The sequence below is a fragment of the Nycticebus coucang genome, chromosome 16 (genome assembly GCF_027406575.1).
Source record: "Nycticebus coucang isolate mNycCou1 chromosome 16, mNycCou1.pri, whole genome shotgun sequence".
NCBI classification, from domain to species: domain Eukaryota; kingdom Metazoa; phylum Chordata; class Mammalia; order Primates; family Lorisidae; genus Nycticebus; species Nycticebus coucang.
This window is the reverse complement of record NC_069795.1, coordinates 45,523,577-45,543,805: the sequence shown is the minus strand read 5'-3', so window position 1 is coordinate 45,543,805 and position 20,229 is coordinate 45,523,577. Positions and strand designations below refer to the sequence as shown.

The 20,229-nt window shown below is 34.9% G+C and overlaps 1 protein-coding gene across 4 annotated transcripts in view; it reads right to left on the bottom strand.

Moving 5' to 3' along the window:
• Positions 1–20,229, bottom strand: part of EPHA6 (EPH receptor A6) — a 921,042-nt gene that overhangs the window by 836,356 nt on the left and 64,457 nt on the right. For all 4 annotated transcript variants that reach the window (XM_053565807.1, XM_053565808.1, XM_053565810.1 and 1 more), the window contains exon 2: positions 18,455–18,519. In XM_053565807.1, the coding sequence (XP_053421782.1) occupies positions 18,455–18,519 (65 nt within the window). The remainder of the gene's footprint in view (positions 1–18,454; positions 18,520–20,229) is intronic.

The window sequence follows — 20,229 nt, the reverse complement described above, 5'->3', positions numbered from 1 at the left end:
TACAAAATCAATATTTTCTTATTTATTCATCTTTAAGGTTTTAACATTTTAAGGCTTTAGAGTTAAGTTACAAAATAATTCGTTGAGGGATAAGATGTTTGACGTTCAATCCTGTCTGACACTAAAAGGTAGCATTAGCTAGTTCACCAATGAGGACTGGTTCATTCCCTGTTTCCATAGGCAAAGGGAGAAATTACCAATTTCATATATCCTGAGATGCCAAGATTCTCTGTGAAGACTTCTGTTACATCATTCACATTGTCAATCAATATTAATTTTGGAAACCACTTGGGATAATTTTTACATAAAGAAAGTCACTGGGAATTGTTACCTTAAATTTAGATTGGCAACTTTTCCCCCTTTATTTTGCTGCTTTCTGTCTCTATATATAGCTGCATTAGAGTTTCTGTTTACTTTTGATATCTGCTCAGGGATGAATAACACATTTAGTTTTATACAGAAGGAACGAGCTCAAGAAGGTTATATTTTCAGAACACTGGATGAAGACTGCATTTCTAAACATCAGATGAGTCTCTGAACAGAAAAGCCAACCTAAGAATGATAATGCATAAAGACACATTAATGACAGAACAATATCCTCACTGCTTCCTAAATGTAAACTTGAAGAGCCGGAGGAAAAGGGCAGCTTGCCGTCTACCTTCACCAGTGAGGTCAGGGCCAGAATCCACCAAATCTGCTTTATTGTGAGTAAGATGGTGAGCATTAGCTGCCCCCGGAAGAAATATGGCTGCTAATAAACACAGCAAGATCACAACTTGGCTTCAGGAACCTTTACAAACTCTGTGTGTATGTTTACCTAAAGATTGATAGAACACATAAAGTATAATGCCACTAAATGCCAACTAATGCTTGTACAAAAACTTTATTAATAGTACCTTAGCAGTTATAGAGACCTTAATAGAAAATGACAATAAAAGATACTTTAAATATCAAACAATTTTTATTATAATAAAACGGAACCATCTTTTCATAACATTTTTTTCTGACATGCTATAATGACATTTCAGAAAGCAGCTGTTTTAATTTTGTGGTAGTTTTTTTTTCTTAATTAAGGGCAGAATATTGTTCAATTTTTTACAAAAGTATAACCCTGAATGCCTTTTTAAAAATGGGCTGATGATAATTTTTTTTTTTTTTTTGTAGAGACAGAGTCTCACTTTATGGCCCTTGGTAGAGTGCCGTGGCCTCGCACAGCTCACAGCAACCTCCAACTCCTGGGCTTAAGCGATTCTCTTGCCTCAGCCTCCCGAGTAGCCGGGACTACAGGCGCCCGCCACAACGCCCGGCTATTTTTTGGTTGCAGTTAAGCCGGGGCTGGGTTTGAACCCGCCACCCTCGGTATATGGGGCCGGCGCCTTACTGACTGAGCCACAGGCGCCGCCCAGATAATTTTTTTTTTTTTTTTTTTAGAGACAGAGTTTCATTTTGTTACGCTTGGTGGAGTGTTGTGGCATCACAACTCATAGAAACCTCCAGCTCTTGGGCTTAGGCTATTCTCTTGCCTCGGCCTCCCGAGTAGCTGGAACTACAGGCACTCGCCACAACACCCGGCTCTTTTTTTGTTGCAGTTTGTCTGGGGCCGGGTTTGAACCCACCACCCTTGATATATGGGGGCGGCGCCCTACCCACTGAGTCACAGGTGCCGCCCCCAAAAATGGGCTGATGATAAAATTTAAACAAATAGATTGTATTCAAACTGAAGAGAAATGAAAAATTTACAAAAATTAACAGGCAAATAAAATACCCCCTATTCAACAGGTTCATTCTAATTTTTGTTATGTTGAATATCTCAAAGTAATGTCATATTCCTTTGCTTTAATAAACAGAAAAGTAAAACTCAAAAATCAAAATTGCATGGTAAGGATAAAAACAAACTAAAAATTACTTAGAAGAAAAATAATGTAAATGCAAAGCAATGAAGAGATGATTCCATAGGTCTGCTGAGAACTTTGAAAGCAAGACCGAGGCTTGTGGCTGGGAGCTTTAACTCTTTCACCAGGGCAAAGGACAAAAAATCACACACACAAGACTGCAGACAGGTGCCAGGTTTACTACTTTTAGCCACACTTTTTACATCATTTCATTGTCGGTTTCAACGCTTGAAAGTAAAATCAAGCAAACACACGGGAGCTGAGCAATCCGCAGACTTAGTTTGGTAACAAGGAAACAGACATGCTGAATAAATGTGAGGTTAAAGAAGGGAACAAATAAACTAATAAATGAAACATAAAATAAGCATGGAGGAAGATAATTTCCCAATATACTCTGAAAATGTTAATGAAATAAATAATGGAAGAACCTCCTTTAAAAAATAATTTAAGAAAAGGTAAGGGGGATAGAGTGAAATGAAGCAAAAAGGACAGCACAGCCTAAAGAAGCAAGCAGAAATATTAGAAATTTATATACATATCATGTATTGCTTAACAATGGGGATACATTCTGAGAAATACATTGTTAAGTGATTTTTATCAGCGTGTGTACATCAGAGTGTACTCACACAATCCTAGATGGTCTAGCCTACTACACAGTTAGGGGACATGATATAGCCTGTTGCCTTTAGGCTACAAAACTAATCAGCATATTACTGTATTGAACACTGTAGGCACTTGTAACCCAATGAGCAGAATGTGTGCACCTAAACATATCTAAACGTGGAGAATGTACAGTCAAAATACAACATGACAGATACAAAATGATACCAGGAATGAAGGGCACTGGACTGGAAGCTGGTCTGGGTGAGTGAGTTGTTTGTAAATGTAATGTTACCATACATTATCGTAGACTTTGTAAACACTGTACAGTTCTCTTAGGCTATACTAAATTTATAAAATAATTATTGGCTTCAATGATAAATTAAACTTAATTTCTAATTTTTGCTTTATAAACTTTTTAATGTTTTAAAAATGTTTGACTCTCGTAGTAAGGCTTAGCTTAAAACACAAACACATGGCACAGACTGCAAAAATATATTTTCTTTATATCCTTATTTTATAAATTTTTCTATTTTTATTTTTTTTTAGTTTTGAAATTCATTGTTAAAAACTAAGAAACAAGGTCTGCCCAAATTCAGGATAATCAATATCATGTCTTTCACCTCCACATCTTTTCATATGGAAAGGTCTTTAGGGAAAAAACCATGTATGGGGCTGTACAAACTAAGGGCAACAGGCTGTCCATGCACCAAGGGCAATAGGCTATATGTAACCTGTAGCCTAACTGTCCAGTCGTCTAGATTCCCTATGATGCCTCCTTCTGGAATACTTTCTTAAGACGTGCTGGACACTCCTCTTACAAAAGTGTCCCTATATTCAGAAATATGCCCATGGTGGTGTGGTTGGTTTCTTTTTTATTCATAGATTTGCTTGTAACCAAATAATGCACCATGTTTGGGTCCTTGTTTTCAAGTTTTTAAAGAGCACATTGAGGTCTGTAACGCCTCCTACCAAACTATTCAATGTGAATTCCCTTGAGAGTTCTTTCTTCTCCTGTAGTTTCATTTACTGCTACTTTTGGGTCATCTATTCATTTTGCTCCAGTTCCAATAACCTCTGATAAGTCAAGGGAACCAGCTCTGGGAGCTCCTCAATAGCATCTTCATCCATACCTAGGTTACAGCTGTTTGCCAACTCAGCCACATCCTTGTTGATTTTTGCCTCATCCCTGGAAGATCCTCTGAAAACATGCACAAGCCTCTTAAGGGCCCTCTCCCAGATGCTGTCCATGCCATCCACGCACTCCTTGGTGACATCATCTCAAGCCCAAGCAAGGCTCCTGACATCATTGGAGATGCAGTAATCTACCCAGAATTGCATCAGTGTCATCTCCGTGTTCTCCTGAGTTTCAGCAGTAGCATGGGCAAAGGTCCTTTTTAGGTAATAGGCATTAAAACTGCTATAACTCCTTGATCCACTGGTTGGATTAAAGAGAGGGGGTTTGAAGGGAGAAACACTCCTTTGATACAGGGATGAAAATTATCACCAGTAAAAGGAAGATCCACAGGAACGCCATTAACAATAAGCAAATCCAGAAGGCTATGTGACTCTCCAAGCAGTATTCCCCATTTCACTGGCATGGCAATTCAGAAGGGCACCTGGGAGAGGAGCTGAGTCCTCTCTCATGACCTCCTATTGCTCCTGTAGTACACCGGCAGTGTGTGCTAACTGATATGCTTAAACACCCTGTGCAAATCACAGGGAGTTCAGTTTGTAGCCTGCAAGACTGCCCCAAGCAAGGCTGCTACAATGTCCTTAAAAGCCTTGCAGCCTGGCGTTGACCTGGTTTCATCATGGATGAGAGTCCTTTCAGACGTCTGTTTCCAAAACAGGGAGGTTTCATCCATATTGAAGATTTTCTCTGGCAAGTAATCTTCTTCCACAATCTGTTTGTCTATAGTTTCCAAAAATTCTTCAGCTGCCTTCACGTGAGTGCTCACAGACTCACCACTGACTTTCACATTATGAGACAAATAATGACTCTGGAATCATCTAAAACACCCAGAGCGAGTAGTAAATTCAACATTGTAGTAGGATGCAACCTTTTCTTTCAACATTGCTTGGGTAGTGGTTGTCACAGCACGGAGAGGGACACACTGCTGTGTCTGTTCTTCTATTCAGGCCATTAGAAGTTTCTTTAACATCTAAGATATGTCCTTCAGAAATTTTTGTTAGTCTCACTGCCTTCAATGCAGCAGATTCTTTATCATCTTCTGTACTTTGTTCTTGTTTTTCAAGATCAGAGCTATGATGGAATGGGACAGGCCTGGCTGATAACCATTCACCAACACTGCTTTTCTACTTTTCCAGTCCTTAATCACTTTTAATTTCATTTCTGGATCAGCCACCCCACAAGGCCTCTTACTGGCAATATTAGGCATGGCTATTATATGCTTAGGGGCCCTGATAAACAATATAAAATCAAATCAACACAAGAGAAAATAATAATGCAATCAAGAGGTGTAAACACGAGATACAGGAGCTGCTGCCGGAGTAACACGGCATACTGTTTGACAGTAAACATTTAAAAAATAAGTAGAATTATACTCTAAAATAATGATAAAAGGTATCCTAAATAAATATATAAGAAATATAGTATCAATTACCATTCTCAATTATTATTCACTGTATATAATTACATGTGCTTTACTTTTTATATGACTAGCACATTTGTTTATACCAGAATCACCACGAATATGTAAGCAATGTGTGATATTATTATATTGTGATGCTACAATGTCACTAGATGATAGTAATTTCAGCTCCATTATAACATCATGGGACCACCATCAGACATGTGGTCTGACACAACCAAAACAATGTGACATGGCATGTGACGGTATGTGCACATGTGTGTGTGTGTGTACACAGTCACAAGCTACATAAATATATAAATGAATACATGTAAAAACTTATACACTGTATAGCACATATTTATTACTTGAAATAAAATCAGGCCAGGCTAACACTAGACTTTCATTTATCTCTCAGCAGTTCAAATACAGCCTTTTGGTCATAACTAGCTGCAAAACGGGATAGAAACTGTCGAGATTTTTTGGTTCATCACATTGCTGCCTCAAACGCAAAGTTCTGTTAATGACAGAAGAAAAAGAAGAATGCACGTTGGATGACATGTAGTAGTTAATCAATTCAACTAAACTCCATTTCCTCTCCTTGCCAGGATATCTCACATGCCCTAGCCACCCTTGTCCTTAGGTACAGCAATATGAATGGGTTCTAGCCAATGAAATATGAGCAGAACTTGTGAACTTTTTAGAAGGCAAGTTACCCTCTCTTTAGAAGAGAGGAAGAGGAACTTCTGAGCAGAAATACCCACTTTCATCTATTACAGGAGTGAGAATCATTTCCTTTTGTATTTGAATTATTATACACTTGGGATTTATTCATAATAACAGCATGACCTAAACTAATATCAGAGAGAAAATAAAAACTATTATCCAAATCAGGATATTTTTTAAAACATAAATAAAATAAGACTGTTGCAGGCAAACCAAGACTTTTGGTTATCCAAACAACTAGTATAATATTTATCAATTAAAATTATATGTATATATATTTTTTTGTTTTTGTTTTTTTGCAGTTTTTGGCCGGGGCTGGGTTTGATTCTCCACCTCTGGTATATGGGGCCGGCACCCTACTCCATTGAGCCACAGGCACCTCCTATAGAAAGAATATAAATTAACTATGACATATTACTATACATATGTCTTACTGTAAGAACTATATAAAATTTTTACTGGTTACCATAAAAGAAATTCTTTCTAAAGTGCACCAGGAAACATTGGTTTAATGTAAGTATGTAACTTGTTTACATTAATAACATTACCAAATTGAGCTATCTAAACCAATAACGCAAATTTAATTTTACCTTTCCAAATACAGTCTACAGGATACATGAACATATAAGGAAAATAAAGTTCATATATGCTATATATGCACACAAATCCTAGTATTATGCTTTAATTTGAAAGACTTCTTTAATTTCCTTGAAATATTTTTGTATATATTGCTATTTAATTAAAGGGAAGATGAAGACTAAGTTAAGCGTTGTATTTATTAGCACAACAGGTTTTGTTCTGCTAAAATAAAACAAAGTCAAGCCATTTTAAGAACTTGTAATGCTTACTATGGTACATTAGTTCAAAATACTAATTGCATGGAATACAGATTACAAAAACCTATTTAACATTTAACGCTGACCTATGCTTTTTAAAAGCTTGACTAGGTAGTATAAATTCTCCAAAATTTGCAGTCCATCTATCATCCATTAAAAATCCATATGTTATACTTTTTATTCTCATCTTAATAACAAGGCTCAGGATTAATAACCATCTGGGGTTAATATTTCCCAGATGTGATTCAGATCATCAACTGTTCTTAACCGGTCATTAATTCCTTGAAAGTGTATTATTATGCTGTGGTAGGAGTTGCTTAAATTGCTTATAGGCTTTTTTATAGTCTTTTTATTTCATAGGTAAAATATCTTTCCCTTCCATCTTCAAACCGCTATTTTACTGAGAAAATTCATAGGGAGAAAATGAGTTGGATTGTCTAAACTACAAAAGTAAGAGCAAACTATAAAATTTCTACCAGTACTCACAACCAATAATGAATCAGAATACAGTTCAATTTTCACAATCATTAAATGTTTTTATAGTTGACTCCCTCCAAAGGTAGTACCAAATTATTCTATCTACAGTGAGAGTTGTAAAATACAGTCTTTACCAATATCTTAACTAATTTGTTACTTATACATCTATTTAGCTATTCAGGCAACTTTTGTTGAGCATTTCTCGTTTGCCAGTCACTATGCGGCCTAACTGACAGAGATAAAACATGCACTCCATTACCCCAAGATTTCACAATCTAGTATAGTTAGGCATTTAAATACTATAAGATCTAAACTATGATATGCACTGAGTTTCAGGAATTCCAGAAAAGGGGTTTTCTAATTCAACCTTTAATAGTCTAAGTCTTCCAGAAATGAAAGAAACTTATGTTTTTTTTTTTGTAGAGACAGAGTCTCACTGTACCGCCCTCGGGTAGAGTGCCGTGGCATCACACAGCTCACAGCAACTCTTGGGTTTACGCGATTCTTTTGCCACAGCCTCCAGAGCAGCTGGGACTACAGGCGCCCACCACAATGTCTGGCTATTTTTTTGTTGCAGTTTGGCCGGGGCTGGGTTTGAACCCGCCACCCTTGGCATATGGGGCCCGTGCCCTACTCACTGAGCCACAGGCGCCGCCGAGAAACTTCTGTTTTAAGAGTGTCTTAAAGAGACCAATATGAGAAAGCTAGAGAGAGAAGGTAGGGGTTGTAATAAAGAGAGATAAAAGAGAACTTTCCAGATAGGCAACAGCAAGGTCCTATAGCTAGATACAAGAAGAAGCAAGTCACAAAGAAGAATCTACCAAAATTGTCTCTTTAGAAAAAGATGCAAAGTAGAAGTGGCTGGAGGCCAAGCCATATTAGATGAAGAAAGAGAGGTACTGTTTTTCAGAGATTATATAGTGAGTGTGTGGGTGTGTGGGGGCGGTGTTAGTAGGTTAGGGACATGGAACATGAATATGATTAGAAGATCAGATCAGCTTGGAAAGGCAGGGGAAGGGGGTTGGAGAAAGAGTCAAAGCAGGTGAACAATTTAGGATACATACAGCCATGATCATTTAGAGAGGAAATGACTAGAAGTCAAACTGGTAACAGAATTATATATGCAACTGGTAACATAGACACATTTGAATGAGCTTTGAGAGGTAAAAACAGGATTTGGTAGATGGTTGTGGAACATAAAAGTAAATTGATCACTTAAAACAGCAATCAAATTTATAAAAAATATCTAGTCTAACATGTTTCATCTAGCGGTTAATTATTTTACTAGGGTTCTAGGGTTTCCTAAGGGAATTTAGAATTCCTATATGCTTTCTTAGGACTTAGGCTCTTTTATTCATAAATTAAATAGTTTATAAGACCATTATAGCTTGCTGATACAATCAGATTTTTTTTTTTTTTTTGAGACAGAGTTTCACTTTGTTACTCAGGGTAGACTGCTGTGACATCATAGCTCACAGCAACCTCAAAGTCCTGGGCTCAAGCAATTCACCTGCCTCAGCCTCCCGAGTAGCTGGAACTACAGGAGCCCGCCACAGCATCTGGCTATTTTTTAGAGACAGGGTCTCGCTCTTGCTCAGGCTGGTCTTGAACTCACAGGTCAAGCAATCCACCTGCCTCCCAGAGTGCTAGGATAATAGGCATGAACCACCATGCCTGGCCCCCAAAACAGAATCTTAGTTTAAATTTTATAATATGGGCATTCATTTTAAAAGAAAGAACTGGAAACTTCTCCTGAAACTAGGAGACTTGAAGTTAAAGCTTTATAAGTAACTATGTAAAAAAAAATGAAGAGAAAAAATATTATTTTATGTAAGTGTCCAGGATATTTGGCTTAAAGATGGCTATACTTTATAAAAAAATAAAGGCAAAGGGTGCCAAAAAATGTGTATGTATTTTAAGAAAGAAAAAACGGTATAAAAATTGGAATATTCAATATATACCAATAACAAAAGATGAATATGAGTCACATTGAGGACCTCATGTAGTTGCAGAAATCAACGTGACATGAGTATTACAAATTTAATACAGATTTTTTTCCTTTCTTAAAATGTGTATACATTTTATGGCACCCGATGTATGTTCAGCAGAAGACATCATCAAAGCTATTCATTACAGAACAGTAGACAGACTGGAAAAGTGAACTTCAGACACACTTTTCAGCTGCCCAGAAAATGTAAACCTAATTGCATATTCACAGATATCAGTAAATACTTCACATCTGATTTCCTAAATCGTTAACCTGATTTTCTTTTACTTCTCTTCCTTAGCATAGAATTAATTTTGTCATTATCCAATGACATGTTCTTTCAAGTAGGGATAAATAAGGCAGCAAGGTACTTTCTTTGCAGAGGCTGCTACACAGGAAGGAATATCCTGAAATTGCAGAGTGAGAACAAATCACAGTTGCTCAGGTATTAAATATTTAAAAATTCACGGACACTATAATAAACATGCATGGTCATTCATCTGTTCCCCTGCATTGCCGGCATGCACGCATGGGACGTCAATTACTGTTGCATGAGTTGATAAAAGAAAGCCAGCAGCTCGGAATTATTCATGCTCCTATGTTCTCCTCAGGAAATTCTACCCTCCACGGCCCTGCATGTTTCCTTTTCTGCCTCAAAATGGTGCCAGTATTGCACTGCCTTCTTCTTGTCCTTGTTATAGTTCCTTTTCTTCTTCTTATTATTATTTTTACAATCTGCATTTACAATCTGGCAGACTACATAAAAGGAGTTCACTTTATGGATGCCTAAGAACTGTAGTTGGAGACTCAGCAGCCACTTGGTCAGCATTTGAGGTACTGACCACCCAATTCCCTTCCTTGCTCTTTGATTTTTCTCTGCATTTGCTATGTTCTCCTCTTGCTACTGAATGGGTTCCCTTTAACTGCTAGTTTTTCCTGTTCTCCTAACACAGTCCCTTTCACATGAATTTGGTTTATCAACCCCATTTCCCACCCCCATTGCAACTCTTCTACATGAATCTTGCGATGTGTCTTTATGGCATGAGTTTCCGGTTGCTATATCCCCTGGATTCTTGACTTGAAACACTCAATTTCTAAAAGAAGAGTCTGATGGGTTTAGCCAGTTAGGGAATCCATATGTGAGAGGTAGCTGGTGAGCCAATGAATTGGATGTCTTTAGATTACATACCCACCTTTGTCTAAATAAGATACAGTTGAGGGAGTAGAACATTATGGCACCAATAGCAAGTTTCTTGGTTGGACAATGTGAAGATAGTTTGAGAATTATAAGCACTTTAGAATTCCTCATATACATATTTTTGTATGGTTTTATTTGGACTGGTAGCAGTCCATACTTTATGTTAAATTATCTTACAGTCAGTCACAGACATATATAAAGACATAGTAAGTCATTATATATGAGGAACAAAGAAACAAACCTAAAAGAGTCACATTAAAGGACTATTACTTTAGTTCCTATCTAAGCAAACAAAATATCAAAGATTCTAAACGTGTGCCATATATTAGTATGCCACTCACTGGACATGCACGAATCATTATCCATCCTTAGCCTTAGAATATCCTTTGGTCCTGAACGATGAATTAATCTTTTGAGTACTTTTCAATAACTATGTGTCTTCTAACACAAAATCCATGTCTTTCCAACAACCCTGTAACTAGATTAAGTCTGCTCTTGATCAGCTTTAGAGGTTATTTTACCCCTCCACAGCACTTCTCACAAAGTCTCAACTCAACCCACAGTTACAGGTACAACATAATGACTTAGAGTCCTGGCTCTGGGATCGAGATGACCCTTGATCCTGAGAGTTTCATGTCTGCTGCTCCATGTGTACGCCACAGGAAGATGCGTAAGGAAGAATAGCAATAACGCCATGCAAAGAAAGGCATAAAGGCTTGATTTTTCCCTTTAGATTGAATAGATTTGAAAATGAAGCCAACTGCTACTAATAGTGACTACAGTGAGGAGAAAGGGAAAATGTCAGACAGTTCATTGCAAGAAAATAGAAGGTTGGGGAAAATTAAGTAAAATCATTTGTGAAAATGTTTGCATAAATGTTTTAGCTAATTATATGATACATATAAAAATATATATACTAATATGTAATATATAATTAATGTCTAATATCTGTTGAAAAGATAATCTTTTGCACAGGCCAGCATGTAAAGAGTTTAGAAGTAGCCTCTCCATTATAACAAACAAAAAGCTGAAAAACTGTAAAATCAACAATTCTTTTTAGATCGGTTGGAGAAGTGGAGGGTAAACCACTGGCAGCAAAATTGGAAACACTGACGTATGGATACAGAGAATCATAACTGAAGGAAGTAGAAACCCATCAGTAAAAAGTCTCTGTGGAAACCAGTGCCACAGTAAAACACCTAAACGGTAACAGACGATTTATGGAACCTCACCATGAACAACTCAGTGTTAGAAGCTCCAGGGCAATACAGCTATAGAGGGTCTCCATGCTTTTGAGTTTTATCCCTGGGAGCTCTACTAGGTCTTTAAAGTGAGTATTAGAGAAAATCTCTTCATGCTTCTGTCACAGAGAAGGGAAAAGGAACCACTTTGAAATACTCCAGAATCCTGTGTTCTTCTTAAGAACTTTGTAAGAGCTTCTCAGCACTCCCGTTAGGTGGGGCAGGATGGTTAGAGGGGCTGGACTTTGGCATTTCCCCTTCCACAAATGGAAGGCTAGAGCTGGCTAGAGATGGGGTCAGTTAGGCTCTGATAAAATCCTGACAGTTGGGCTGTTGTAAGATAGCGTCTCCGGACAGCAGGCAATAATGACTGAGAATTTCCTCCAAATGAATGTCTGACTCCAAACCACAGATTTTGGCAGGTCAGAGAACACCAAGCAGGATAAATACCAAAGAAGACAACCTAGGTATACCTCATTCAAACTTCAGAGACTATTCTAATGCAAAAAGGTATGTGTGTGTGTATTTTATTTATATATATAAATCATGAATAAAAAATCTTGAAAGATGCCAGAGAAATAAATCACCTTCCATATAGAGAAGATAAGAATTATGTCCAACCTCTCAGAAAGCAAGTGAAAAAAAAAAAATGAGTGGACAGAAATTTTTAAAGTGTTGAGAAACCACCAACCTAGAACTTTATATCCTGTGAAATTATCCCTCAGAAGTAAAGGATAAATAAAGCCTTTTTTTTTTTTTTTTCAAAGACAAACAAAAATTGAAGGAATCTGTTGTTGGCAGATTTGCCTTATAAGAAATGTTAAAAGTAATTCTTCAGAGAGAAGAAAAATAAAATACATCAAAAACTTGGATCCAAATAAAGAAAGTAAGAGGGTAGAAGAAGACAGCTTCACAAATCTCCCTCTGTGGACACAGGAGACCTTCTAGCTTAGATGTCCTGTGTTCCTTCTACTTGCCCACAGGAGTTCTCCAGTAACTATGAGCTCACTCTACTGACGTTGCTTTAACGGGCACAAGCCGCTAAAAGGAGTGTTCTCAAGAAACAAAGCCTGAGTTTGTGGACAGTAGTCCCCTAGCTGCAAATGCATAGAAGGGAAAGCTTGTGTAAGAGAGAACATGACTCTCTTAAAATAGACTCAGCTATCACATGGGTCTGTGTGTAGCAGGCTGCTTATTTTTAGGTTGCTCTTTTAGCATACATTTAACCAAACAGGTAGAAGACCTCTATGTGGAGAACTCAGAGTTACTGAGGAAGGAAATTGCTGAGGGTATAAATAAATGAAAAAATAAAGAGGGTACAGAAAAATGTATACACATTTTAAGAAAGGTAAAACTGTGTTAAATTTTTAATACTGAAATCACATTTGACTCCTGCAATACAAGAGGTTCACAACTTGACTTGTATTCATCTTTTGTTATGGGTTATATTGAGTATTACAATTTTAATAGTGTTTTCTTTTTCCTTTCTTAAAATGTGTATTTCTTGGGGACCCTCTGTAGAACCAACATTGAAATGTCTATACTACCCAATGTGATCTAAAGAGTCAACGCACCCCCCCCATTAAAATACCAATGTCGTTTTTTGCAGATTGATAAAAAACTCTATGCTATGTATGGAATAAGGAGAGAGCCCAAATAACTAAAGCAACTTTAAGAAAAAAGGACAGATGGGGAGGCGTCACTTTACCAGAGTTCAAACTATACTATAAGGATGTAATCAAAACAGCATAGTACTGGCACAAGAACACAAACATGTTAGGCAGTTAGCTAGGTATAAATAAGCAGGATAGATGATAGATATGGTTAGGCTATGTGGGGATTAGTTTGGGTCAGGATGACCAAGGCCATTATTGAAATGAGGCCGATTAATACCTTGCAGGTGGGTTGCTTGCAAAACCTTGAAGGTGGGTTATTTTGAGAGCAGAGTTAATTAAGAGTCTGGAAGACTTCTAAGACTTGGGGAGAATTTTGAGGTTGCCTCTTCCATGCTCTTACTTTATTTAGATCCAAGTTTCTGATATATTTCATTTTCTTTCTTTCTGGAGAATTAATTTTAATATTTTTGTAAGGCAAGTCTACTGGTAATAATTTCCCTCAATTTTGGTTTGTTGACTTCCAAGAGCTGATTTGTAGAAAACACAAATTTGTGCCTTCCAAGGAGCCTGCAGACACCAGGACGAGGCTATAGCAAGCCATTAATAAACTTTTTTTCCTTGAAAAAACTTTACTTGCTCTTTTCAATTATTTCAGTGACTACCTCAAGCCACCATGACACTCTAAGAGACATAGACTAAAGGATCAGAAGAGAAAACCCAGATATAAAACCATCCTCAAACTGCCATCTGATCTGGAGAAAGGAAACCCTATTTAATAAATGGTGCTGGGAAAATTGGATAAGCACACATAGAAGAATAAAATAGGATGTGTACTTCTCACAAGTCACAAACGGTAACTCACAATTGATAATATACTTAAACCTAAGGTATAAAACTATAAGAATTCCAGAAAAATGTTGAAAAAGTTCTTATAGATAGTGATCTAGGCAAAATTTATGAATAAATCTTGAAGGCAATCACAACAACAAACATTATCAAAGGGGGCCTGATTAAATTTAAAAGCTTTTGCACAGCCAAGGAAACAATCAATAGAGCAAATAGACAACATACAGAATGAGAGAAATTATTTGCTTGCTGTATGTCTGATAAAGGACAAAAAAACAGAATCTATAAAGAACTAAAGCAAATCAATAAAAAAAATTAAAAACCCATATAAAAATGAACAAAAGACATGAACAGAGCTTTTCAAAAGAAGACCAGTTAATGGCCAATAAACATGGAAAAACTGCTCTAATTACTGGGAAAACGCAAGTCAAACCAAATGAAATACAATCTAAGTCCAGTGAGAATGGATTTTATCCAAAAGTTCCCAAACAACAGATGCAAGTACAGGTGCAGAGGGAAAGGAACACTTATACACTGTTGGTGGGGCTGCAAACTAGTATGTCCACCATGGAAAATTGTATGGCGATAGATACCTCAAAGAACTACAGGTAGACCTATCATTTGATCCAGCAATCCCACTATTATCTATTTACCCAAACGTAAAAGAAATAATTTTATCAAAAGTACATGAGTACTTGAATGTTTATTGCAACACAATTCACAATCGCAACGATGTGGAATCAACTCAAATGCCCATCAATACATGACTGGATTAATAAAATGTGGTATATGTATACCATGGAATATTACACAGCTATAAAAAAATGAATACCTTTTGTAACAATCTGTATGGAACTGGACACCACTTTCCTAAGTGAAGTATTTCAAGAATGGAAAAACACACACCACATGTATTCACTATTAAATTGGAACTTATCAAGCACCAGGTACACATATGATAGTGAAACTCTACAGAAAGCAAGCAGGTGGGAGGGTCCAGGAGAGGAAGGGTAAAATCATACCTAATGGGTATGATGCACATAAATGCAAACCAGCTGGGTGAAGGACACATTTGTAACTTTAACTCAAATAGTACAAAAGCAATTCATATAACCAAAACATCTGTATCCCCACAATATTCTGAAATAAAAACTAAAAAAATAATTTGAGAGTCATCAAAAAAAAGACAAAAAGGTATTATATCTCATTTATTTATCCCTTACCATTAGTATGCAGGTTTACTCTTCTAGAGAAGTACTTCCAGGAACGCATTAAGCTGAGTAAACTTTTCTCTAAATTCTTTTGAGTAATTTCAGTTCATCAGATTTTTCTCTGCTGTTAGCACACTGATGTCTCACAGCTAGGTCAATGGGTTTTCCTTCTGTTTACTCTCAATATTTTCCTTGGCAATTTTTGATTGTGACACTAACTTAATTATATATAATCAAAATATCTGCTATGTATATCAAGTAAGGCTGAATTCACTATTTGCAGTTAAAGATTGTAACTACTATAAAATCCCAGAAGCTTTCATATATTTTTAAAATGACCATACATCCCCCCACCAATGCCCCCACTACTCAGAATAGTATTTTTCACATTGTGACTGTACAGTGAAAGATTAAATAGATAAGTTTATATGTATATTTAAATGACAAAACATTCCATTTATATTTTAATTCATTTTAATAAATAAAAGTAGAAAAATATGACATTTTCATTTTGGTTCATAAGAAAAATTACTTGACATAGGATGACATATGATTTTGTAAAAAAACAAGAACTCTATATAAACATCTATTTTTCATGACTCTATATTTAGTCTTATTGCAATACTCTTAGCAATGATAACACTTATAAAATGTTCTTATGAATCAGACATTTTTAAGTTCTTTCCATATATTAAATAATTTTATTCTTATTATAATCTAATGAGATGGATACTACTAGCATGCCCTTCCCTTGTGTAAATGGATATTAAGATCCCACTACTATAAAATGTCTTATAAACACTCACATTAAAGATGAAATGATTTAGTCACAAAACCTAATATGTTTCTTTGAAATACAAAATAATGTAATTAAAATTAACATTATAGATATTTAAAACACTACCACTATGTTGTGAAGTTTTAAGAAAAATAATTCATATATCAATTTTGAAAACAATAAATAAATCCATTTTGACAACTGAAATTATCACCAATATTTATATTTTTAGAATTCAAGCATGTACATGGTAGTACTGGATAATTTCAAGGTATTATAAAATGAATCAAAATGTAATACTGTATTATGATGAATTAATTCTTTTTTTTTTTTTGGCTGGGGCCAGGTTTGGTTTGAACCCTCCACCTCCGGCATATGGGGCCGGCACCCTCCTCCTTTGAGCTGCAGGTATCGCCCAATATAAATTAATTCTTATTATATAAAATACAAATATTATCATTTAAAATAGAAATTATTAGTAGATATTCTCCATCATAATATATCCAGTCTTTGATTTTTCATTACTGGAACAATATTAGGAAAAGATGAGCTCTGATTTATGGGATAAAATACCTTTCCACACAGCTTAATTTTAAACTATGCTTTTTTTATTATAAAAATAATTAGTTGTTAGATGCACTTTTAACTTGTAGTTAGATATGCATGACATGCATTCCTGTTTTTCCAACTGTGAAGGCTAATTTTATGCATCAATCTGAGTGGGCCATGTCATGATAGCTGGTAAAACATTATATCTGGAGATGTTTGTGAGTATATGTCTGGAACAGTAGACTGAGTAAGAAGACATGCCAACTTTCATGAATGTGGCCTCATCCAAAAGGCAAATTCACTTGCCTTGAACTGAAACATCCATCTTTTCCTGCCTTCAAACATTAGATCTTGTTCTTAAACCTTTGGACTCAGCACTTACACCAGGACCCGCTTATTCCCCACTATATGCCTCCATCCCAGGCAAATAATTATTTCCACTTCATCCCTATACTACGTATGATTCTCAAACTTCCTAAAACTTAATGTATACATCTAATAATGTTGTGTTTTTTCTCAAACATCCCTTCACCTAGCGGTACTTTCTGTTAATGAAGGGGATAGATTACTAGTAATAGTGGAGCTTCATTTAAAACATATTGCCTATCTTTTTAAAAGTGTATTTATGTGATGTATACATTTCATAGTTTACAAGATTGCAGATATACTCATATATGTAGGAAAGTGATTCTATAAAAAAGCTTAATTGAGTTTTTACAAGTAATATGATAAACAAGACCTACTTAAAATACTCAACAAATACTGATGTGTATTCACTGTAATAGAAATATGATGATAAAAGTCTAATTCTAATTTAAGTTATATATCTCAGAAGCAGTTTGATAAGAGTTCAAATAGAATAAACTGAAAATTTCCAAAAAAATAAGATCACAGAGTATAAAAAATCCAAAAAAGTAAATAACTTGTCAGAAAAAGAGAGGAAGATTTAATTCTTGAGAGAATACTTTAGTTGAAAAATACACGTTTAATGAATTAAGATAAAATGTCAAATTCAAACAGCAGCATGTAAAAGAGTCTAAAAGAATAAAACATGTTTTGATCAAATTCTTTCAGATTTAATTTTAAAGATATAATAGAAGAAGCAAGGTAAAAATATCAAGACTGTGATGAATGAAAAAATTAAAATTTCTTTAACAAAAAGCTAACTCAAATGTACCTGAAAACATTTGACTGCCTCTATTATTGAATATTTTATTTAAATAGTCAAAAATCAAAGTAAAAATCTTTACCGCCCACCTTTTAATTTTACCTTATTAAGAAAACAAGAAGTAGAAATACATTGCAATGTGAAAATGAAGCAAAATATACAAAAAGTCAAGTAAATTCAAGTAAATAGCTAAATGTTGATACCTAAAAAACTGTACTTTGTAAAGTACCCATCTGTGTAAGCCCTCAAATACAACTACCTCCAGCTAACCAAAACTTAATATATTTTTTGCCAAGTTCAAAAAATACACAATGATTTAGAATACATATGTTCTATTAAAAACAAAATTAATGTTTGTAAAATCCACTGATGTTATAATACTCCATTTGTTTATGCACAAATATTCATTGGGGCTATCAAATTTAACATATATACATAACATATATGAACTTTTACACATAGAAATTTCTTTCTAAAGATATATGAGAGGTATTCTAATGTTACTTGTGTATAAATATAAACATGTTCTTAAAAATAATTGCTAATTTAGAAGAAAGCAAGGATGTATACATATCATCCCACTGATTACCAGTCCTAATTGTATTTTAATGTTTTCTATGGGATTTAAGTTACACAAATTTATTAAATAGAGTAAAAAATCCACTGTTGTTTAATTATTATCAGACCCTCAAAATCTAATAAAGACAACAATTTTAAAAAAACATTTACACTTACCCCATTCAATGGATACGTTTTCCATCCTAGCTCTCCCAGCACAGTGGTGGTATCAAGCAACACAACTAGAATTAAATAGATAAAAAAACTTTCATAAATTTGTCAAATGATGCAAAAATATATGAAAGTTATTTAATCATTAATGTCTATTACTCTTACTACTGCACATTGCATTAGATTTAAGCAATTTTATTACTTAATTTTAAAATTATTTGTATATTAAATATTAATATATAACAATATTAAGAAATAATAAAATGTATAAAGTCGCGATAATTTTAAAATACATAGATTTGTCTTTAACAAAGAAAAATGAAATAACTGAATAACAGAATTACCAAAATCATTTTTTAATATTGTATTTTTAAAACTGATGAAATAACTACCTTTGCTTTTTCCTCAAACTTTCACATAGTCTTCTTATACCATATAAAAGAAAGAAAAAACTATACTACTCAGGCTTCTGTATTGTCTTTTTGTGTTATTAGTTGGACTTCTATATAATCAACAAACTATAAAAACAATTTTAAATAAACCTAGAATCTTTAAAGCATTGACCACACGATCTTTAGTATACTTACTGCTAAGGGATCCAAAGACAAAAATAAAAACCATACATCTTTTTCCCTGAAGAAAAGTAATTCATAATCTGGTCAAAAGGCATACATGTAAAACCAAGAAGAACATACTCTATTAAATTATAAAATAGAAGATAACAAGTAGCAATCAAGTTAGGCTAAGGCTCAGAGGGCAGTTCTGAAGGTTTAGATTTTTGCAACTTCACAGATGGAATCTGATGTAGGTTAGGATGAGAAGGACTTCAATTAGATGTAATGAGATATATTTTTCTTTTTGTATACAATACTTTTTATAAAGTTGCTGAGATATGACTAAATTATCTCTCAGTCACTAGGGAGCAGACTAGGAGGAGGGATTATTTGAGAAAGTGAGATGAGAGAAATGATGCTGGAAGACAGATGGAAATCAACTGAGGAGGTTTTTTAAAAGTGTTTCCAGCATAAAGGACCCTTGTGCACTCATCACTTAGTTTCAATAATTACTAATTTATGGCCAATCTTGTTTCATCTTCACATTTTTACCTACTCCCCAACTGAGAGATTTCTTTGAAATAAATTCCAGTAATCACAATTTCATCTTTAGGAATTCAGGCATGGATTTCTAACATAAAGTCACTTCTAATGTAACTAAAATATATTAATTAACATAAACAGTAATTCCTTAATGTCATCAAATATCCAGTCAGCATTCAATATTCACTATTGGCTCAATTATTTAAATAGGAAACCAAGACCAAAGTAAGCGCTATCCACTGGAGTGAGTTGGCAGTCCTCTGTAAGTATATATTTTTTAATCCAAAGATTTCCTCATTTTTTCAGTTAAAATTATTGAGGTACATTTTACTCACAATAATATTCACCACTTGCACATGTATGTTTGCACAAATTGTGATAACTCACCACATTCATTAACCATGGTTACAGTCAAGCTATAGAATATTTTCATTCACAAAAAAAAATTCTTATGACCTTTTTTATAAGTCCAATGAATAAAATCACATAGCATGTAGACATTGAAGCCTGGCTTGTTTCACTTAGTTTAATGGATCTGAGGTTCGTCTATGTTAATTCATGTTCCAAGAGTTAGTTCCTTTTTATTGCTGAAAAGTATTTCGCTATCGGAGTCCCTTAGCTGATGGACATGTGGACTATTTACAGTTAAGGATATTATATATAAAGCCACTATTAACTTTCATG